We start from the raw sequence: 24,472 nt of genomic DNA on the forward strand, positions 1-24,472 counted from the left end.
GCATACTACTTACTGCATACTACACAGTGTGAGTAGTATGGAAGAATGCTATTTGAACACAGTCTTTAATCCAAACAGCCCTTAGCATGGAATGTAGAATATTAGCGTAAAAGTATAAGTAGTATGCAAGTATGCTGTTTAGAACATAGCCCTTATTCCAAACGCAGCACTTGTACAATACTAGCATACTGCTTACTGCATACTGCACAGTGTGAGTGGTATGCGAAAATAGTGTGAGTAGTATGGAAGAAATACTACTAATCCAAATCACCCTTAGCATGGAATATAGAATACTAGTGTACTACTTACTGCGCAGTGTACACAGAATGTTGCCTGTTATTTATTAAAAATAGCATGTGAATCAGCATGGAATATGCAACCTTTGAGACCGTAGAGTGCTTTAGAGTTATTTGTCTGAAAATAAATGTAGTTATTTTTATTTAAGTTGCAGTCTGAATAATAACGAGTGCAGAAAAATTTGAAATACTGTTGTTTCTTACTGTATATTGCACATTTTGATTAATTTAATAAATCTTATGGGAATGCAACCCTTATGTGCACAATATACATATTGCATACTGCAAAAATAGTATGAGTAGCATGCAAGCATGCTATTTAGAATACAGCCTTTTATTCAAATACAGTCCTTACAGAATACTAGCGTACTACATACAGCATAGTGTGCACTGTACAATGAATGTTGCCTGCTTTTTATTAAAAATAACATGTGGAACAGCATGCAGTACACAATCTTAGAGACAGTAGTATCCTTTAACTTAATGTTAAATGTGGTTATTTTTTTATCTAAATTGCAGTTTGCTAAAAAAGAAATGCTTAAAACTGTTGTTTCTTACTGTGTTTTACACATTTTGATCAATTTAATAAATCATCTGGGAGTGCAACCTATCGTGCACAATATAAGTATTTGCAGAAATAGTATGAGTTGCATGCAAGTATGCTATTTAGAACACAGCCCTTCATTCCAAATACAGTCCTAAAAAAACTATCATAGTATCTCAATGATACTAAAATATTTCACACTTGGATCAGTTTAGTAAATCATCAAAGCTGTGCACGATATTGCATACTTCAGATCTAGTATGAGTAGTATGTATAGTATGCAACTGCAAACAGAATTGATCAAGTCTTAATTGCGTTCACCTGTTTGTCACACCAGCACACGCCTCCTGTTTTGTGCTTTAACACAACGGACAGAGCTCTAGATGTTTTTGTGTGTATTCATGGACTTTACGCTTATTTGTGTCCGCCAGGATTACAGCTGCTTCATCTGCTGACGAAGTTAAGGTGAGTTTTCAGAAGCAGAAGTGCACACTGAGCAAGTGAATAAATCTCAAAGTGCATCACAGTGCATGTGTGTTTTAGAGAAGAGGATGATGAAGACTTGATCATCCAGTGTGAGGCGTTTGAAGAGGCCATGGCTGAGGATGAGGACGAGCTCCTGAGGCTCTATGGAGGAATTGACATGAGCAACCATCAGGAAGTCTTCACGTCTCTGTTTAACAAGGCAAGCGGCGCTCCTCTTACAGATCAGTTTCTTTGGCTCGTGTGGTGTCTGGTAGCTTGAGCTGCGTCGTGTGTTTGCAGGTGAGCAGCTTCCCGTCGTCTCTGCAGCTGTTGTCCATCTTGCAGGCGCTGCTGCTGCTGGGTCCCGAGCGAGTGGATATCTGGCAGGCGCTGGAGGCGCTCGCTAACCGAGCCATACTGATCGCTCAGAGCTGTGAGTTTCTCTCTGATCAGCTGCCATGTGCCTTTTCCTCATGGAAATGACTCTGTTTGGAAATACTGACCCATTTGCCGAGCTGGGAAGTTACTGATTGCATGTAATCTGGATTAAGGAGTCTCTTCTGCTCATCAAGCCTGCCTTTTTTTGATCAGAAATACAGCAGAAGCAGTGATATTCTGAAATATTTGTACTATTTAAAATAACTGTTTTCTATGTGAATATCTGTTAAACTGTAATTTATTTCTGTGATGTGCAGCTGTATTTTCAGCATCATTACTCCAGTCTTCAGTGTCATGATCTTCAGAAATCATTCTTATATGATGATTTGCTGCTCAAGAAATATTTCTGATTATTATCAATGTTGAAAACAGCTGAGTAGAATTTTTCAGGTTTCTTTGATATTTGATGTATTCTGACTCCAAGCTTTTGAATGGTAGAGTGTATAATGTTACAAAAGCTTTTTATTTCAGATAAATGCTGATCTTTGGATCTTTCTATTAATCAAAGAATCCTAAACAAAATTTACTCAACTATTTTAAATATAAATAATAATGATAATCAGAAATGTTTCTTGAGCAGCAAATCATCATATTAGAATGATTTCTGAAGATCATGTGACACTGAAGACTGGAGTAATGATGCTGAAAATACAGCTGCACATCACAGATATAAATTACAGTTTAACAGAAATTCAAATAGAAAGCAGTTATTTTAAATAGTAAAAATATTTCAGAATATTACTGCTTCTGCCATATTTCTGATCAAATAAATGCAGGCTTGGTGAGCAAAAGAGGCTTGCTAAGTACTGCTTATTTACATGTTGGTGTGTGTGGTTTTTTTTTTTTTTTTTTTTTTCTTTCACTCATTTACTTTTTCAGTCACCTGCTTATTTATTTATTTTCTTGCTTATTAACTTGTATATTTACTTGCTAAATTTACTTGTTATGCATTTAATTGCTTATTTATTTTTATGTATTTTTAACTTTACCTATTTGCTTATTTACATGTATTAATTTTGCTTAATATTTTTTGTTTATATACTTATTTACCTGCTTATTTATTCACTGGCTTCTTAATTGGTTATTTAACTATTTACTTGCTTATTTACTTAAGGAAATAATCAAGTCTGTAAATACATATACATAATATATATATATTTACTTGCTTATTTATTTGCATATTTCTTTACTTACAGTGTACATTTAATTGCTCATTTGCTATTTTTCACTTGTTTGCTGACTAAAATATTGACTTTTTTACATGCATATGTATTAACATTATCTTCTTAAGTAAATAAGCAGATAAATAAGTAAATATTTATTTTCATTTTATTTACTTGTTCACTTATATTTAGTCGCTTATTTGCTTACCTTTTATTTCTTTTTTGTGCTTTTTTTGCCCTATGGATATTTTCTTTAATGCATTGATGAAATGTTTCTCTCTCTCTCTCTCTCTGTGGGTTCAGCTGAGATGGACTCGTGTGAGAAGATCCTGCAGCGTCTCGTCTTCTCTAAGGAATCGTCCAAAGGCTCTTTTGAGGTCAACGGTTATGAGTCCAGAAGAAAGAATCAAGCCGTTCAGACGGAGACCACAGACGAGAAACTGGAGAGTTCCTGCAGATCAACCAAAAGCCAGGAACCTCCGCGCAACTCCACAAAGATCGGACCTCCTCCTCCTCCTCCTCCTCCTCCTCCTCCTCCCTTCTCAGCAGCGCCTCTCAAAACAGGAGCTGGACCTCCTCCTGCACCTCCACCACCTCCTCCTTTACCAGGAGCAGCAATGCCTCCTCCACCTCCTCCTTTACCAGGAATGGGTTCTGCTGGTCCTCCACCGCCTCCACCTTTACCTTGCATGGGTGCACCTCCTCCTCCTCCTCCTCCAGGAGAAGGTGATGTGATCGTGGCCCGGACGTTTCATCCGGTTGGCCAGAGTTACTCCGTGCCGGTGGGGAGCGGTCGGTATCCCACACTCAGGATGAAGAAACTCAACTGGCAGAAGCTGAACTCCAGAGCCATCACTGGTGAGATCCGTGAGGAACACTAACGACACGACGCTTTGATTCCTAGAGAACGCATGAGCTGAGAAAATGCAGAGCTCTCTCTGTACCAAATGCTTAAAAATGTAAATATGAAATGTAATAGCCAGGACTAATATCGTTAACCAAAGCTAAAATCATTACTTGAAATAAAATAACATTAATAGAATTTTTTTTTAAATTTATTTGCAAAAACTTATTAAAAACAAATACTAATAAAACAATGACAAACACAAAATTAAAACATTATAAAATGTATATAAAAATGAAATCTAATTCAAAATATTAACAAAAATTAAATGCAAAAATGCAGAGATTTTATTTCAGTTAGTTGCAAGTGTATATAGACATTTACAAAATTAAAAAAAATTAAATAAAGTGACAAACATGACAAAATTACTAAAACTTTAACTTAAATTAAAATGAAAACAGAAAATATAAAAATCTGATTAAAAATATTAACAATTCATATACAAAAAGTCAGCTAGTTGCAAATATATAGATATTAAAAAATACAAATAAAAAAAATAAAGTAATAAAAGTGACACATACTAAAACTTTTATTTAAATAAAAATGAAAACCTAAAATCTAATTCAAAATATTAACAAAAAGTAAACATTATTTCAGCTCGTTGCAAGTATATTGATATTAAAAAATAAATAAATAGATAAATTAATAAAAGGGTCAAACATGACAAAATTACTAAAACTTTAACTAAAATTAAAATAAAATCAAAATATAAAAATAAATCCTAATTCAAAATATAAACAAAATAAAATATCAAACATGTTACCCTTTTATTTCAGCTCGTTGCAAAGGCAACATTTCTTATTTTTGTTTAGCTTAAGTTAATGTACTAAAAGAACTTCAATAACACTGCTAATAGCCAGATCTTTGATCAGTATAAAGCCTGATCAAGAATTCCTCTTAACCTTAAAATTTATTATTTAGAAAATAACCACAACAAAAAATAAAAGTAAATTAAACTTTTTTTTTTTTTTTTTTTTTTTTAAATTAAACTTTTTTTTTTTTTTTTTTTTTTTTTTTTTTAAACATCAAGCATGATAAACAAGTTGAGAAAGTAATGTCAAATTACCAAAAATATATGTAGGTTTTAATTTGAATTTCTGTCTGTCCAAAAGTATGATTATTTCAGAATATTTGTTTCTGCTCATGGATAATTTCATTGCCAAGTGCCTCAAACAGAACTGAATCTCAGAATTGTTTGTTAAATCAGACTGGAAGTTATGCTTTCTATCAGCGCTTGCATTTTTGTGTGCAAATACATTGTGTGGTTTTCTCATAGATGGTCCTTCAATGTGGGCTTCCGTCTCGACCGATTCACCGCTGGAGCCCAATTACAGCAGCATCGAGCAGCTCTTCTGTCTGCCAGTGACTGAAGCCAAAGACAAGAGCCCCGCCGCGCCGCTCAAGAAAGAGCCCAAGGAGGTATGAGATACATATATAATCACTCACAGATTAAATTTCAACATTGAACTTTGAGAGCGTTCCTGTAACTCAAACTCAGAATCATGGCGCTCGCAATGGCAAGGTCATGGGTTCGACTCCCAGGGAATTAATGAACTGATTTTCAATGAGAAGAAAGAAACATCAAGCATGACTGGATTTTTTAATTAGAAACTGATTAGATTGTGAAAAATAAGAGGGACTGATGATTTAAGGGACTGATCAATTTAAGATTATAAAAACACATTTATGCTTTTATAGCAGGATTTGATTAAAAGAATTAAACTAATAATTAAATGTAAAAAAAAAAAGAAATTATTTTAATACAAAAATCTGCTATTTACTGAATTAATCTAATTTAAAAATAAAAAAAAAAAAAAAAAAAAAATAATTAAAAAGATAAAAAACTAAAGTAAAAATATTTTGAATACTCACTGAAATGTTTGTTGTGTAAGAGTTGCTTAAAAGCTAATAAATAAAAATGTAAAATATATATATTAATTTATTTATTTATTTATTTATTTATTTATTATTTTTTATTATTATTTATTTATTTATTTTTTTAAATACAAAAGTCTAAGTAAAATACAATACTTTGAGCACTTACTGAAATAATTTAAAGAGTTGATTAAAAGCTTGTTTAACAGCTTATAATTAAATAAAAATTTAAAATGAAAATAAATCATTTTAAAATAAAAATAAAAATCTTAAACCACTTACTAAAATATTTTGAACACTTACTGAAATATTTATTTGAGTTAATTAAAAGCTTCTAAATAAAATATAAAAAATAAACTTTTTTTTACTTACTGAAATATTTTATTTAGTTAAATGTTAATTAAAAACTTCTAATTAAATGTAATTCAAATCAGTTATTTAAAAATAAAAAATCGAACACTTAAACTTACTGAAATATTTTTAGTTAAAAATGTTAATTAAAAGTTTCTAATTTAAAAATGTAAAATTCAAATAAATTGTTTTATTTTAAACAATTATTTTAAAATACTTTATTACTGAAATGTTATTTGTTTACCTGCATATCATTTGACCACTAACCAGCAGAGAACCATGAATGTGTTGGTAAATTATTGAAATATTAACACTTGGTCAAAGTGGTTCATTCATTCATAAATCACTCACAATAAGAGCAGGTACATGTACAAAAAAAATGGGGTCAATTTAAATTTGATGAACATTCAGCGATTTTTCTCCTATTTCTCAGATTTCCTTCATTGACCCCAAGAAGAATCTGAACCTGAATATCTTTCTGAAGCAGTTCAAGTGGTAAGATCATACGTTTTGGATTGCTTAGTGTGTGTTTGTGACATCTGTCAGGGTTCTGCAAGGAATGCTAGATACTTGAGTGTTATGGCTGGTTTCCACTGAGCGGTACGGTACAGTACAGTACTATTGTGGTGTATGTCGGAAAGTAGCGATCGACAATAAAGCGTGACAATATAAGCACAACTCTGCCTATTTTTGTTAAATGTCAGTTTTAATGAACAATAATAGCCATTATATAAGTATAAGAGGCTTATATAAGAGGAAATAAAGAGAAAAGCAAACAATTCAGTCAAACTTATGATACAAAGTCAGTGCTGTACTATGGTAAAGTTCAAAATGAATATATAGAGTTAAACTTTGTGTTCAGCCAAAACGATATGACCAGGAATAAATAATAGATTCATGAGACCACGAATGCCTGTTAATTAAAGCCAACCCCAAACAAATTATATCTCATGTTTAATCACTACAAAGACATCAGAGCCAGCGGCAAATGTCAGAAGGACTAGCCGAGTTAAGGCTGCTCTCGGCGGATACATGAGCACTGAGCACCCGCTGATCGCCTGGAGCTCGGTAATTAGCATAGCAAATTTTCAAGTAGGTGCTATCTTTATAAATAAACCACAGATTTGAGTTTTAAACAATTACATTCTCACCTGAAAAACTCTTAAAACAGTTTCATGACACAATAACAGTAATATTTTGAAAATTACGCTGAAAGTATTTTTGCAATGACGTTTCACAAGTCCACAAGAATGCATATTGAGAAACGGCTATAGTAAAACCTGTGTGAAAATATAAAATTATAAAATACACGGTTATAGGGGTGTCCCTGACTAAGGATTTTCATAGTCGAATTGGAATTTTTTAATCTTGCCGATATTCGAATGATAGTCGAACAGTGTTTTGGAGGCGGGGCAAAATATATTACCAAGAGTCAAGTCAGACATTCGACAGTCATAATTACGTTAACACAGGGAATGTATGTAACGGACGGCTCACAGATACAAACGGGGTAAATAATGTTTTATGTTTGGATTAAAAGGTAGTCAACATTAAACATCAGCAAACCTTAAGAATTCACAACTTTTTTTACAATAGAGCTCTCATTAAAACATTATGTATATGACAGATGTTATTAATATTCTGCATTTCTATTTTGAGCTGCATGCGCTAAAGTTGACCAGTAGAATGAAGCAGCAGATTTTTTAATCAATGAGATTTAACTCATCGTTTATCTCATATAGAATACACTTTATTTATACAACATAACGTTAATATTACAACTTAAAGGCTATCTGCACAAAATGCCCCAAATAAAGAAGTGAACGTGTCTGTGCGGCTCCGAATTAAGTTCTTTTGTGGACGCGTTCTTCACGCAACAATGTGCACAAACACAGCAACTAAACTCTAACGATTCACAAAGTTTTATTATAATAGTGTTCTCATTATAATTCTGTATATGACATTCCCAGTCATAGTTATAAATATTATGCATTGTTTGTCCTGTTCGCGCTGCGCACTGAAGAGATAATCACTGTATACTACAATGAAGCACTTTACAAGATAGATTTATAAGATAAATAATATATACATGATATATATATATAAACTGGCTGAAATGTTTTGAAATCACTTGTACCCTACCTGATCTAACAAATCTTAGTGTCTTTCACTCTGCCTGTGAGTCTTGTTAAAGTTTTAAATCCCTGCCGCCAAGATGCTTATCTGTCAGCCACAGATTATGGAAAGTGAAACTTAAATCTATAGGGTTCGTTGGATTTATTCTCGCACGTTAAAATATTTATTAGAAGCTGCTTTCTTTTCAGATTCTTATTTACAGAATTTTAATAGGCTGTATATTAACTTATTGGGAGAAAACCATTAGTTCTATGTGAAATCAGACATTTGAGCACCCCCATATAGCCAAAAGGGCATGATCATAAAACCCCTGTGAATATTCGACTCTGAGATTGTTAGTCGAATCGTGCTTCTCCTATTGAAGCATCCAATCGTCAACTATTCGGGGTCAACCCTACATGGTTATATTTTTTTGTGTGTTTGTGCACTCTGATGAAAATAAGCCCAACAGTCATGGACAGCAAAACAGAACGAGTGAAGGACTTTATCCCCTTGTATCACGCAAAAGTGACGATTCACTAGTCAACCAATCAACATTCTGCAGTGAGTTTAGCTCCACCCTTTTGGTGGCCTTTCCTCTTCTAGGCACCCCAACAGAAGGGTACCAAAAAAGTGGTATGGTTCGCTATTTTGGTACCATTCACAACTTCTGACAGTGGAAATGGAAGTAATTGGATACCGTACTGTATTGTACCGAACCGTACCACTAAGTAGAAACGAGCCATTAGAGAGCTGCTGCCAGGCAGTAGTGGTCAGTAGCCAGGGAACACTGGATACAGGACAGGACCAAACACGATAAAAAACAAGACGAGACTCAAGACAATACAACAAGACAGACAAAATGCAAAAACAAATAAGAAAACAAAAATAGATTGGAGCAATGGCAAAAGACAGTTAAAAAGGCAAAGAATAACCAAATCTAGCCAAAGAATAATTAAAAAGTAAAAAAAAAAATAAAAAAAATAGCTAAGATCCAAAAAGGAACTGGAACTGCAAAAAACAAAAAGAAGATAAAATACTAAATAGGAGGAGAACCTAAACTAGACTAGAATGCACAAAGTCAAAAACTAGATCAAGACCGGACTAGAGAAAACAAAATAGAAACAAGGATACAATATTACTGGATAGAAGATAATAAAAAATCACTAGAGCAAGATCAAAGGACAACTTCCAGACAAAGAACAGGAAAACACTACAAAACAAACCAGCCCAGACACAAGGGGAAAGGACACAATATAAAGGAGCAAAGCACATGAGGATCAGGTGAACACATTCAAATAAACGAGGACTAGACAAAGGGATGTGACCAAGGGAAACAATGAGGTGGGAAAAGAGAAGCACATGGCTAACAGAGACAGTGCCATTTGTTCAGACACAAAACAAACAAAGAAACATTGAACAGAGACAAGACTGTCAGGGCAGGATCCTGGCAATATCGTGGAAAGATGTTTAAGATTATTTGTTTGCTTCACTCACAAACAGCTCAAATGAAGAGTTTGTGTCGATGGTGCAGAAAGGAGATTGTTCCAAATTTGACGTTGAGTCCCTGAAACAGCTTCTGAAACTCCTTCCTGAAAAACATGAGGTACTTCCCAATAAAATATGAGCATTCACAAGTATCTCCTATTCATAGACCTTGATGCAAATAAAAAACGAGACTCAGCATTGATGTTTTCTGTCTTTTTGACGTGCATCAGAGTAAATCTGCAGTCTATTCTTGTGACGACCCTGAGTCTCCTGATCCTATTGGAGCAGAGTGTGGAAGATTTCGATTGGTTGTCGACCTGTTAATTAATCATTAGTTTGAGTATTTAAGAGTGTAATGTGGTGTTTGGGGTAGGCACTCACTGTGGGATAGTTCTCTCAGGAGTGGCTCTTTCTGACTCTTTTCTAGTTGTTTCTTTTAGCATTTAATAAAACAATCTGCTTTGATTAGATTTTGTCTGATCCCTCTTTAATGTTACAACCTTAAACGAGCGGGTCGTAACATAAAATTGAATAACCCGGACGAGCCCCCAATTTTATGTTACGATTGTTTTATTAAATTAAACTATTTCAACAACAATTAATAGTGACAATAAACAGAAATCTGGGGGTTTTAAAGGGCAATTTGCTTTGATTAGACTTTGTTGTCTGCTCCTTCTTTAATGTTGCAACCTTAAACAAGCTGGTCATAACATAAAATTTCATATCCCGGACGAGCCCCCAATTTCAACCAATCAAATCAACCAATCAAAATCTTCCACGCTCTGCTCCAATAGGATCAGGAGACTCAGGGTCTTCATAATCCTGGTTATGGATAGTTGAGTGTTTTGCGTTTAACTTCTCCAGGTTGACAACTTAAAGTCCTTTCAAGGAGATTTGGACAAACTGGCCAGCGTGGATCGCTTTTACATCTTACTGCTGGCTGTACCCTGGTAAAGTGTCATTAAACCCCATATCCACACATTGTTCTTCTAATACTGTAGGTGCATAAGGCAGTTATTAGTTTGTGTTTCGTCTGTCATCAGTTACCAGCTGAGGATTGAATGCATGTTGCTGTGTGAGGAAGCGCTGTCTGTGCTTGATATCCTGAAGCCGAAGGTGAAGCTGGTGGAGACGGCCTGTGAGAGTGAGTACAACCTGACCGCTGCTGTTTAAAACCGTTCTGCTCTTAAAAATCTGCAGCAGCACAAAGTGTAACGGCAGTTTAAATTAACATCTTGAAATTTGAAACATTCAATGAGATTCTCTTGCACCATGTTTACATGTGAGATTTTGCTTCAATCTCCCAAAAAAAGTTTTAAAAACATCCCACATTATAAAACAAGTTTAAAAAGAAGTTTAAACTTAATTTAAACTTCAAATGTGTTTATTTAATATTTTATTTTTGAATTTATTGATTGATAATATTTTTTGTTTGTGTATTTATTTAGTTTATTTATTTTATCCATGTATTTATTAGGTTCATTAGTTTGTTTGTTTTTGTGTTGTGTATTTTATTTTGTTGTGTTTTATTATTGTTTTATATTTTGTTTTTATTTAGTTTGTTTATTAGTGGTGTTTGTGTATTATTTTGTTTTATGTATTTTATTTGTTTGTTTATTTTATGTATTTTGTTTGTGTGTTTTATTTCATTTGTTAAATTTGTTTATATTATTTCTAAAAATGTAAGTTTTGCAAATTAAGGAAAATTCACATACTGGGAAAAAAACGTTCACAAAACGCAACATTTGCAGTCATCAGTGCATTTGTTAATGTTTTCCACAGATTATTGTTTAATGCACAGTATTTCTTTTTTTCAGAATTAATAAATAAATGCACAAAAAAATTACATTTTAATAACTCTTTGAAGTGTGTGTCTCCCGCAGATCTCAGGAAAAGTTCACTGCTGCCCAGTTTCTGCAAACTAATCCTTGATGTTGGAAACTTTCTCAACTATGTAAGAAAATCTCAATGAGTTTGATCTTCATCAAGGGTGTAGAGTTTAGTAGAGATGCTATAACATGTCCTTACCAATATCCAGCAACTACTATTGCTCTGTTTTTCCTGTTACTTTGATTTTATTCATATTAATGTTGATTGTGGCTATGCATTAGTGATCGCCTGCATCTGATTAAATTTGTTGGTCTCCAAATCACCCTGGATACTTGCTCTGTTTTCTGTGTTTGCAGTGTTTTAGTTCCTCATTTTGAGAATTTTTCCTTTTTGCCAGGGAAGCCACACAGGAAACGCTGAGGGATTCAAGATAAGTTCCCTGCTGAAACTCACTGAAACCAAAGCAAACAAGAGCCGCATCACGCTCTTACATCACATCCTGGAGGTATAGATCCATTCTACAGTATTATATATATATATATATATATATATAAGAAGGAATTAAAAGATTATTATTATAAGTCTCACCTTGGATATTATTGTTAACTAAAATCAAAACTAATATCATAATTTTTTTTAAATATTATTATTCAAAATAAAATAAACGTTAACTCAGTAAAATAAAATATTTGTTAGTTGCCTAGTAAAAATTTCTCGTTTTCAATTAGGTTCAGCTGAAGTACTAAAATAACTAAAACTAAATAAATTTAAACTTAACTAAGAAAACAATTCAAAGAAAACTAAAACCATAAAAAAAACATTATTTGAAGTAAAATAAACAAGGCAAGATTTCCCATTTTTGTTTAGTTTGTTGAAGAGCTAAAATAACTAAAACTATATTAGTTGGTATTGGTTTATATTTGTAATTTCAGTGTAAGTTCACCCAAAAATCTTGTTTTGTCACTATTTACTTTATTTTATCATGTTGTTCCAGCCATGTATGACGATATAAAGATAACAAACAGAATCTCAGAATAAAATACATTTTTGATTGATATTAAAATATTTTAATATTATGTCAATTTCAAGTCATTTTTAATGAAAATGTGTTTTTACTTAATATTAATTTCAAATATTATAGTTATATAAAAATAAAGTTTTTTATATATATATATATATATATATATATATATATATATATATATATATATATATATATATATATATATATATTATATATATAAAATTTTTATAGGCAATAGTCATTTTTATTAAAAAATGTTTTTAGTTAATATTATTTAAAAAAAAATCAGTTAATATTAAGTTGTTTTTAATATTAAAATAATTTTTTTAATTAAAATTACAAATATTATAGTTATAAAAAATATATTTTTAATATTAAAATATTTAAATCGGCAATATTTATTTTAATTAAAAATGAATGTTTTAGTTTTTTTTAAATCAATTAGTAAATATTAAGTTGTTTTAATATTAAAGTAATTAATTAATAAGATAATTCATTTTAAGTAAAAACTGTTTTTTTATGTTAAAATTATTATTTGATGTTTGTATTTGTTTATATCATCTCAGAGCCACTGTTGGATGATGATTATACTTTCAAGCGCCGAAAAAAAGACCGAAAAGCACCATAAATGTAGTTCCTATGACTCAAGCGCTTTTATTCCATGTTCTTTGATCCTGTTTTTGTGTCTCTCCTTCTTATGTGAGGTCAGAATGACATGAGAGCGGGTAAATTTTATTTTGGGGAATAACTCCAGTTAAACTCTGCTTTCTCTGTGATTAGTGGTGAATGTCTGTGGTTCTTCTGGTCCAGGAAGCTGAATTAAACCATCCAGAGCTGCTGAAGCTTCCAGACGACATCGAGGCCTGTGAGAAAGCAGCCGGGTAAAACAAAAAATAAAACAAACCCATTTTTTTCAGGATTCTTAGAACAGAAAGATCCAAAGATCAGCATTTATCTGAAATAAAAAGCTTCTGTAGTATTATACACTCTACCATTCAAAATCTTGGAGTCAGTATCATTTTTTTTTTTTTTTGGGGGGGAAAGAAAAAGAAAATATAAAAAAAAACACTTATATAAAAAAATGCTCTAAAAAAATGAAGAAAAGTGATGATAAAGACATTATAATGTTATAAAATAATTGTATTTTAGATAAATACTGTTTTTCTGAACTTTCTTTTCATCAAAGAAACCTGAAATAATTCTACTTAGCTATTTTCAACATAAATATTTCTTGAGCAGCAAATCATGATATTAGAATGATTTCTGAAGATCATGTGACACTGAAGACTGGAGTAATGATGCTGAAAATACAGCTGCGCATCACAGAAATAAATTACAGTTTAATGTATATTTAAATAGAAAGCAGTCATTTTAAATAGTAAAAATATTTCACAATATTACTGCTTTACCAGTTTTTCAGTCGAGCCGTTTAAATGATGGATATTAGCAGCTATGCGGATCTCTCACCAAAAATTACTTTTAGTATCTTAGATTTAACGCACAGTACGATACTGTCTTGATATATTTTGTTATTCTTTCAGTGTGAATCTGGAATCGATTCAAGCCGAAACCAGTCAGCTTCTGAAGAGGCTGAGAGACGCGGAGAAGAAGGTCTCTTCGTCACTCGAGGACGTCAAGCAGCAGTTCTCAGGGCTCATCGAGGTACAAACGCGTGTTTAATCTGAAGAGCGTTTCTCTTTCCAGCTGTGCTGTTGTTCTTGAATGTTCCTGTGGTGTTTGTGCAGAAGAACCTGACAATGTGTGAAGCTCTAGACGAGCGTTTCACTAACGTGAACAACAGAAAGGGTGATCTGGCTCAGTATCTGTGTGAAGACGTGGCTCAGTTCTCGCTCGACGAGCTCTTCAGCAACATCAAAACCTTCAACCAGCTCTTCCTCAAAGCCCTGAAGGTCTGTGAGCCGTTACTATACGCAGAATAATCTCATTATATTGGGTTCATGAAGGTTTAGGGTCAGATGAGGATGCTTTTAAACCCTCGACCTGAACCAACAAGTGAGATGCATTTATAGTATAATATAATATTAATTAAACACATTTTTCATTGATTTTAAAATCGTTTAATATTATTAATTATAGTAAAGTTGTTTTTAATATTAAACAAATATTTTATTGATATTAAAATATTTTAATATTAATAGTTTAGTAATATTAAAGTTGCTTTTAATATTAAAAACTAATGTTTTTAATGGCAATATTTAATATTAAAGTTTTTTTATGCTTTTAAATTAAGTTAATAGTTGTTTTTAATTACTTAAATGTTTTTTTAATTAATATAAAAATTACTTATAATTAATACTAAAGTTGTTTTTATTAAAAAAATTTAAATTAGTAAATTATTTTCATTTTTTTATTGATTAATAGTTAGTTATTAGTCACTTTAACTAAAGACTGCTAATTAATAATTTAATTGATATTAAAATAGTATTAAATAATCATATTAAAATAAAAATAGTATTAAATAACTAGTTAATATTGAAGTTGTTTTTACTATTAAAATGTAATAGTAATAGTCATTTTAATTAAACTGATATTAAAATAAGATAATATAATATTAAAATAATTATATTATTAGTTGTTTTTAGTATTAAAAACTATTTTAATATTTAAAAATGTAATATAAATAGTTACTTTTTAAATATAAAAATATAGTTAATAGTTAAAATTAGTTGTTTTTAATGTTAAAAACTAACCTTTTTTATTTTAAAATATTTTTATGCTAATTAAAAGTTAATATCAAAGTCATTTTTAGTTCAAAATTACTTAGAACACTTCAGCAGCTGTATAGCATTTTTCTTTCTTCAGGAAATATGAAAATCAAGTTATTATTGCATGAATGGCAGTCCATGCATGGTTATCGTTAACAGAAAATATAAGAAAAGTGACTTTACATTATATTTAAGTTGAAGTATTAAAATAACTAAAACTGAAATAAAAAATTAAATGGACGTAATATAAATAAAATAGAATAGTAATAAAAATGACAAAAACACAAAAATATTTTGAAATTCTAAAATAAAATAAATAAAAACGATAACGGCATATTATTAATAAGAAAATAACACTGATGAGTGGTGTTCGTGTCACAGAGGTCAGGAAATGTGGTTCGTTTCTGCAGGAAAACAAGATCCGTAAAGAACAAGCGGCTAAAGCCGAGAAAAGAAAGCAACAGCTGCAGGAGGAAGAATCCAAGAGACAGAAGGGAGAAGATGGAAAGATAAGTGAGTCGTAACAAACTATTCCTGTCCTTAACTTGGGTTTCAATTCGCTGAAGAATACAGATGTTCATGAAGCAGAATCAGATGTTGTATTCACTTCCAGTATTTCCAGTTTTCATTTCACATCACTAACCGATTCTGTTCTCAGTCAGAAAAATAGCTGCATCGGTGATCAACTAAAAACTGTTTAAATGTTTTTCATTAATATAAAATTATTTGAATATAATTTAATAGTTCATATTAAAGTCATTTTAAAGCATTTTAAAACTTTTGTAATTAATAATAAAATATTAAATATAGTTAATGAGTTGTTTTTAACATTATTTAACATTTTAATATTACAATATTTTCACATTCATTAAGTTCAATATTAAAGAGTTTTTTTTAATTAAAATGGTAGTTAATAGTAATGTTTAATTTATTTAAAAACTAATGTTTTGATGTAATATTACAGTATTTTAATATTAATTTAATATTGTCTTTTTTAATTAAAAACTATTTTTTTTAATTAATATAAAGGTGTTAAAGTTAGAATAAAAATGTTTTTAATATTAAAACCTTTAACTAACAGTAAAATATTTTAATGTTAAGTAATGCTTATTATTAAAGTTGTTTTAAATAAAAACGAATGGTTTCTTATTAATATTAAAATATAGTGATTTTAAACACATTTAAAATAAAAAAAAAATATTTAAAACTATAACAAAATAAAATACACAAAAAAAAAAAAAAAAAAAAAAATTTTAATAAATAATAAAAAAATATAAAAAAAAAATAAAATAAGTTTTTTATTAGGTCATTAAAAAACACAATTTTAATATTGATTAGTCATTGATTATTATTGATGTCTTTTTTTTTTAAATAAACTAATGTTTTCTAATTAATATTAAAACAGTCATTATACTTTATTTTAAGTGTAATATTAAAGTTTTTAATTAAACAATAAATGGTTTAAGTCATTTAATAAGTAGTCATTTTTAGTTAAAAGTAGTATATTTAATATTACAATAACTTAAAATTAAAGTCCTTTTAATCAACCTAATATTAATGTATATAGTTAGTAGTTTTTAATATTATAAAATAATTAAGTAATATTAAAATGTTTTAATTTAAAATTATAAAACTTTTTAAGATTACAATATTTTAACAAAAAATAGTTACGTTTATAGTAATAAAAATAAAAACTAAAAAATAATAAACTAAAAATAAAATGTTGTATTTAATATTACAATGTTAATATTAATTAATAGTTAAATTTAAAGTTGTTCTATTTAAGAACTATCGTTTTTAACTAATTAAAATATTGATTTAATAAATTTAAATGAAAAAATATTTGTATATTAAATTTCATTTAATATTAAAAACTATTTAATATTAAAGTCATTTTAATTAAACTAATGTTTAACTAATATTACATTTATATGGTTAAATTTGTAATATAAAATTATTTTAAAGTAATGTGGAAATGTTTTAATTTTAATTCATTGATAAAGATAAAACTTTTTATTAAAATATTGTTATCTTAATTAAAAAATAGTTGTTTATTATAATGTTTAATTAACTAAAAACTCATTTTTATTTAATATTACAATAGGTTAATATTAAGTAGTTACATTTAAAGTTAAGAACTATCATTTTAACTAATATTAAAATATTAATTTAATAAATTTAAATGAAAAAAAAATAATTTCATTTCATATTAAAAACTATTTTTAATTAAAATAAATTAATTCATATTTAATTAATTCATTTTCTGCTAAATGACTAAATGTAAATGTAAACTTGAAGTTGTTTTTATTTAATTATGTTAATGAACACTATATATATTCACTTCCAGTATTTGCAACCAAAAAATGCAGCTGGTTTTTGGCTTGGCATCTCTAATAGAAGCCTGTTTTCTGTCAGTCCGCAGAGCCCCGGTGCCGCAGGACGACGGCTGCATCATCGATCATCTCCTGGCCGACATTCGCAAGGGTTTCCATCTGAGAAAGACTCATCCCAGGTGCGAAACGGAAACCCCTCCTAGTGAAATGCATAGAGATATGGGAGCGTCCGGTAAGAACATCAGCCTGTCCGGCTCTAAAGCGGCTCCAATGCAAAAGTCTCTGGCTCACGCGCTGCTCTCTATGTAAAGAGCTTTTATTGAAACTATTAAAGATTGACGAGTTTCTGACTCCTTTGAAGCCGAAGCCGTGTTTGTGTCCAGTCTCTCATAGAGGCGGTGTGTGACGGAGCGTCTAGACTTTTGGGATTTGAGTCTGATTCCTCACATGCTGCTGCTGCTGCTCGACCAATCAGCTTCGCGGCTTCTGATTGGTTGTTCACACCAGTCTGAGCTGTCAATCACGTGCCAGTCATATTAAACGCTTCATTGTTGGCAAAGCTGCATGTCAGTGTGAACTAAATACAAGCTGTAAACTGCAAATGGGTAGTTGACATCATTATTATTTTCAACATCAATATTTCAGATTTTTCCTGTAAATGGTGAAAGTTTCTTTTAGGTTATTTAAAATGTTATTCAGCTTTATGTTGGGCTGCACAATTAATCGTAGTAGTGCTTTAAAACCCTGCCGTTTTCAATCAAAATAAAAGTTTATCGTTTGAAAATTAAGACATTTAGAAAATTAAGTCATAAATATTTGTATTTTAATTTTTCAGTACTGTGTACAATAAATACATTACAATAAACTGTACCATAAATTATTATTTTATAAAACTTTATTTATTTTATAAATATTTTTTAATGGTTTAGTTTTTATTTTTCATTTTGTCTAATAATAATGAGATATAATATTAATAATTTATTATATAAAATAAATTGTTGTTGTTGTTATAAATAATCATAATTTTATATATATATATATATATATATATATAGACAATATAAATATGTTTTTTATAATAATAATATATTATGTTCACAATGGAGATGACAATAATATTCATTATTATTATTATTATGATTATATATATATATATATGTTGTATTTTGTTTCCTTATTATTATTATTATTATTATTATTATTATTATTATTATTATTATATCATTATTATTGTTTTATATGGTAATAAAAACAAATATAATCATTTGCATATATAATACATATATATATATATAACATAAAATGTATATTATTCTTTTTATTATTATTAATAATAATAATTTTGTTCAATAATTATATAATATTATTTATATATATATAATTTATATATGATAGTTATTTTGTTCCTTATTATTATTATTATTATTGTTTTTATATATATATATATTATATATATATATATTATATAAATTGTGGCAATATAAAACAAATGTAATAATTTGCATATATAATACATATTATTATTATTATTATTATTATTATTATTATTATTATTATTATTTATATAGAATATAATATAAGATATATAACATAAAATGTATATTATTATTTTTATTGTTGTTGTTATCAGAAAAAATCAGCTCAACCTACTTACCTTCATTAGTGAATGTCAGATGGTCAGTGCGACTAATTATTGGAAGGACTGCTCAATTTATAGTAACTACATGAATAATAATGAAAAAAAAAATAGTAAAATATTGGGAAAATTAGAGCATGTCACACGGCAGGACATTGATGTCAGCTACCCAAACACGAGCTGCACGCTGCATGTGAACTGAAGCAACATAAGCAGAATTTATCATTGTCTGTCTGTCACTGAACTTGTCTATATCTTGTAAGTTAAAAACTCGACAGACCCTCAAAAGAGCGCTGGCTTTGCTTCATGCTTCATCTCTATTCTCCACACGCTTCTGCTTCTGAACAAACCGATCTCTTCTCGTCCAAGAGCAAGTGTCAGGTCTGCCGGAGAAGAAGCTGGATCATCTGCAGTCGAACCGTCTCCAGCAGCCCCGGTTTCTACTCCAGGAGATCCGGCCAAAGACTGCGGCACCAGTCCCAGTGCTGAAGAGACCTCAGCGGGTAACGGGGAACCGGAGAGCCTTCCCTCAGACGGGACGGAGCTTCAGTCCCCTGAGATCCACCCTCCAGCCTTCAGTCAAGCACAAACCCCTCAGGAACCAGCCGACACGTCACCCAGCTGCCTTACTACAGCCAACACAGACCAGAATCACAACGGAAATAACGTCAGGTCTACAGACGATCACGTGACTCCGGGATCCACCGCCGCCGCTCATACAGACTGTGACTGTGACTCGGTGAAGAATAAAGACGAGCCGCTTCGGCCGAGTAACACACACACAGATGACAACGCTAATGTGTCGGCAGGAAGACAGCAGGCCTGTGATGATGTCGACGGAGTGATGTCACAAGCCCCGCCCACTCCCTCGGAAGGCCCCGCCCCCCTGAAACCCGAGAATAAAAAACATTTCTTACAAAGAAACAAAAAAGGCAGTAATGAAGGTAATCTATTCATATATCTAATAAAGGTCATGTTTTTCAGCATTGCTAATATTTTGGTTTGCAAACACAGTAACCATTTTATTTACAAAGCTAATATTTATTATTAAAATATTATTTCGTAATATTTTAATGTTTAACATCGATTTGCTAAAGTCAAGCCGCTGGGATGTTTCTGGAAAACGCATTATAAAACATGTCCGAGTCACATTTCATCCCAAAAATAAAAAGACAATAGGAGTTTTAAAAAACAGGAGTAATAAAAGAAAATCTGGAAGTTCTTACTTTTCCAAAATCACATTTATAAAATTTTCTATCACAGTTATTTACATTGTTTCTTCAATCAGTTCAAAGCACTACAAGTACTACATTTAAATCTTTAAAAAATACTGTATATATATATATATATATATATATGTATATATATCTATATGTATATGTATATATATATATATATATATATATATATATATATATATATATATATATATATATATATATATGTATATGTATATATGTGTGTATGTATCTGTGTGTGTGTGAGATTTTATATATATATATATATATATATATATATATATATATATATAATATATATATATATATAATAATATTATTATTATTATTATTATTATTATTATTATTATTTTGTTTTTTCAAACCAGCCAAGTGTTTATTTTATTTTAATAATTTTTACATATCCCCCCCAACCCAAATTCATTTTACTATAATGTCCCAAAGGGAAAATATTATGATAAATTATCATTATATAGAATATAAATATTATTACACAAGATATACAAACATACACACACACACAGTATTTAATTTAATTTATTAATTCTTACATATTACAAGTTATTATTTCCCAACCCATCCAAATATATATTTTTATTTGTTTTTTTTTTCTTTTTTTTTTTTTTTTTAAATCCCATTCAAATTTTTATTTCTACAATGTTACATTGGGGGGAAAAAGGCTTAATTGTTCTAAATTTAGATTTTTAGATTTTTGGGTGAAACATGACCTGGACATTTTCTTGACATCTCGTCAAGTTATTAAATATTCAATAGTTGTCGTTTTCTAATGACGCTTCCAGAAACATCTGTTCTGTAACACTGTTAGTGTGTGTTGTGCTCTGTATTCTGTTAAACGCCTGACCTGAGTGCATCAGCTCTCGCTCTGAGCCGAGGTCATGTCTACAGAGCCATCAAATGAATGTCAGTCATGTCTTCAGCGTGTCTCTTTTTCTTTGACCCTCTGAAGTGGAGGGTAACAGAGGGAATGGACGCTCTAAAAAGGGATGTGTGTTGCAGTGAGGTAGGTTTAAATGTCTCCCCGAAGAGAACTAACCGGACCGAGCAGGACGTCCGCTCAAAGCCGCCTAATCGATCTCTAACCAGTCTTCTCTACTCACACACGTGTGTTAACTAGTCGTCCAGATCTGTTATTAACCTCTGTCTCGTCCTGACCTCGTGGGGATCTGCTGTGGTTTGTTCTCGTCTTCGGTCTGTCAAATAAACCTCCTCTCTTCCGTCAAGAGAGACTGTTGAATCATTTCTTAACATGTGACAAATCAGATTTATGTCTCATAACTGATTCAGTTTCTTTGTGTTAACAAAAAGACCTCTGTCTGTCTGCAGTTTCAACCAGCATCTTAATTATGAGAACCATTCTCTTTGAGTTTGGCGTCTTTTTTAATGTTTTAGAAAGAAGTTTCTTCTGCTCACCGAGGCTGCATTTATTGATCAAAAATACTTGTAAAAATAGTGAAATATTATTATAATTTAAAATAAGTGTTTTCTATTTGCATATCTGTTAATCTGTAATTTATTTCTGTGATGTGCAGCTGTATTTTCAGCATCATTACTCCAGTCTTCAGTGTCACATGATCTTCAGAAATCATGAAAATATGATGATTTGCTGCTCAAGAAACATTTCTGATTATTATCAATGTTGGAAACATTAATATTTTTGTGAAAATTGTGATGCATTTTATTTTTCAGGATTCTTTGATTAACAGAAAGCTCAAAAGAACAGCATTTATTTGAAACAGAATTACTACTTTTGATCACTTTTGATCAGTTTAATGCATCTTTGATGAATAAAAGTAATTTCTTTTCCAAAAAATCATCCTGACCACAAACAGAAGAGTGTATATTTGTGTAAAAAGCAGTGTAAATCACATTGCAAAATGTTTGATGAATAACTGTAAATGAGTGACAGAGCAGAAGTTTGTGAGGATTCTGATGCGTGACCTTTGACCTGACATGTTTCAGGGTTGTTGTCATGATTAAACAGGGCTTTAATCTGTCTGTCAGTGAAGAATGAGAGATAAACAAAGCAAAGAGTTCAGAAATGAGTCCAAATGTGCAGCTGTCAGAATAAAGATTATCAAATAGTTTGTGTTTAACGGAGAACAGTTTATTCTGGACAGCGGTGTTTAAGAGGTTGAACTTGCATTTGCTAAATATCAGCCGTGATATTAAAAAATTAATTGCATCTGTGACCCTGGAGCACAAAAGCAGTCATAAGTACAGGTATATTTGTAGAAACAGCCAAAGATGCATAGTATGGGTCAAAATTATAGATTTTTCTTTTATGCCAAAAATCATTAGGATATTAAGTAAAGATCATGTTCCATGAAGATATTTTGAAAATTTCCTACCATAAATATATCAAAACTTCATTTTTGATTAGTAATATGCATTGCTAAGAACTTCATTTGAACAACTTTAAAGATGATTTTCTCAATATTTAGATTTTTTTTGCTCCCTCAGATTCCAGATTTTCAAATAGTTGTATCTCAGACAAATATTGTCCTCCTAACAAACCACACATCAATGGAGAGATTATTTATTCAGCTTTCAGATGATGCATAAATCTCAATTACGGAAAAATTGACCCTTATGACTGGTTTTGTGCTCCAGGGTCACATATGGATTGTTTTTGAACTCTAAGAGTATGATTTCTAAGATGGAAAATGTCTTAATGGATTTGTTTCAGCTTTTGTCTTCTCCAGATGTTAACTGATGGACTGGAGTGCTGTGGATTATTGTGATGTTTTTATCAACTGTTTGGACTCTCATTCTGACGGCACCCATACACCGCACACTTCCCCTAAAACACATAACATCAAAAATATATCAAATGTTGGTTCTCAAGTTTAAACTCTTTTTTTTTATTTTCCCCCTCATGTTGCAGGACGCTCTAGGAAAAGAAGAACTAAGGGGAGAAGGAAAAGCTGAGTCTGTTCCTGCTGTGATCCTATTATTCCACCGGATCTCCATGGACCGGATGAGATCTGACCGCTCTTTCATCTGCAGAGGAAGAAATACACACTATACACTGTGTGTTTGAGTTTGGCTTAAAGAAATGTGTTTTTAAATCCTAAATCTTTCGATTTGACCAAACTATTTTAAATATTTGCACACTGTAAGATACATTTATAACACAAAAACTTTGTTTACATAAGACAGTGGTTAATAGAGGAGAGAAAAAAATGATCAATCATGAATTTTTGCTGTTTCTCAAAACCTTTAAACAGTCTGTTTCTGGAACCTTTAAGATAAGTTGCTGTTAACTCTTAATATTGCTCTGAATGTAAACTTTATATGTCCTAAAGATGTTTGGCATTAACCGTGAAAAGTATTAGTTCATTACACCAGCTCTAAAATATTAGTGTAATAAAAATGACTGGATTATATTTTGCGCTTGAGGTGGACGGTTTAGTATCTTTATTTGAGTATTCCCTGTGACTTTCATATTGATGTTGGTATGTATTTTCATCAAGAAAATCTTTAAATTATATATAAATAATAAAAAAAAATGTGTAGTCAGTGTTGAAGTTTGTTCATTAACACTCAAGCTCACATTCATTTCAATTTGAAATGCATTAGAATTTTAATTCGTGCTGTTTCGTCTTCAAGCACACGCCCTCAGCTGTAAGCTCCGCCTCTAAATGCATGCCAGCCAATCCCAAGCTCGCAATTCTGAACGCATACAATGATTGACAGACTGATGGTGCTTTCTCATCTCTTCTGAATCTAAATACAGGTAAAATCTTAGAGACCGGATCAGTCAAAAACATCTGCATTTACATCTGCAAGTCATATTTTTTAATGTGTGCTCGTTTCAGATGTCATATAGACGTTTAGAAGATGTCTTTAAGATGTTTATGATTTTAAATCATATAGAAAGACGTCTAGCAGATGTTTGTATAGAGCAGATGCTTGATGACTCTTGCAGATGTTCGTGTGCTATCTGGGTATTGATTGTATCAGCTGATGTTTCATCACATGCACACGCCGAACCGATCAATAGTGCATTGTAGTAGTGACTTGGT

At 30.8% G+C, this 24,472-nt stretch overlaps 1 protein-coding gene across 8 annotated transcripts in view; it reads left to right on the forward strand.

The window, feature by feature from the left end:
- LOC109078700 (inverted formin-2-like) overlaps positions 1-23,962 on the forward strand; it is a 33,957-nt gene extending 9,995 nt beyond the window's left edge. Inside the window, exons 5-23 of one of the 8 annotated variants that reach the window (XM_042773445.1) lie at positions 1,272-1,305; positions 1,384-1,525; positions 1,606-1,738; positions 3,210-3,764; positions 5,087-5,229; positions 6,470-6,531; positions 9,655-9,757; positions 10,504-10,589; positions 10,683-10,783; positions 11,523-11,593; positions 11,867-11,974; positions 13,304-13,374; positions 14,035-14,155; positions 14,239-14,403; positions 15,630-15,732; positions 17,635-17,731; positions 19,558-20,132; positions 21,394-21,447; positions 23,332-23,962. In XM_042773445.1, coding sequence (XP_042629379.1) covers positions 1,272-1,305; positions 1,384-1,525; positions 1,606-1,738; positions 3,210-3,764; positions 5,087-5,229; positions 6,470-6,531; positions 9,655-9,757; positions 10,504-10,589; positions 10,683-10,783; positions 11,523-11,593; positions 11,867-11,974; positions 13,304-13,374; positions 14,035-14,155; positions 14,239-14,403; positions 15,630-15,732; positions 17,635-17,731; positions 19,558-20,132; positions 21,394-21,446 — 2,723 coding nt within the window. In that variant the 3' untranslated portion in view covers position 21,447; positions 23,332-23,962. Of the gene's footprint in view, positions 1-1,271; positions 1,310-1,383; positions 1,526-1,605; positions 1,739-3,209; positions 3,765-5,086; positions 5,230-6,469; positions 6,532-9,654; positions 9,758-10,503; positions 10,590-10,682; positions 10,784-11,522; positions 11,594-11,866; positions 11,975-13,303; positions 13,375-14,034; positions 14,156-14,238; positions 14,404-15,629; positions 15,733-17,634; positions 17,785-19,554; positions 20,133-21,393; positions 21,448-23,331 lie in introns of those variants that run through there. The other 7 variants (XM_042773443.1, XM_042773444.1, XM_042773449.1 and 4 more) reach the window with 7 other exon arrangements.
- The last annotated feature ends 510 nt before the right edge of the window (positions 23,963-24,472 follow it).

This window comes from Cyprinus carpio, chromosome A17, assembly GCF_018340385.1.
Source record: "Cyprinus carpio isolate SPL01 chromosome A17, ASM1834038v1, whole genome shotgun sequence".
NCBI classification, from domain to species: domain Eukaryota; kingdom Metazoa; phylum Chordata; class Actinopteri; order Cypriniformes; family Cyprinidae; genus Cyprinus; species Cyprinus carpio.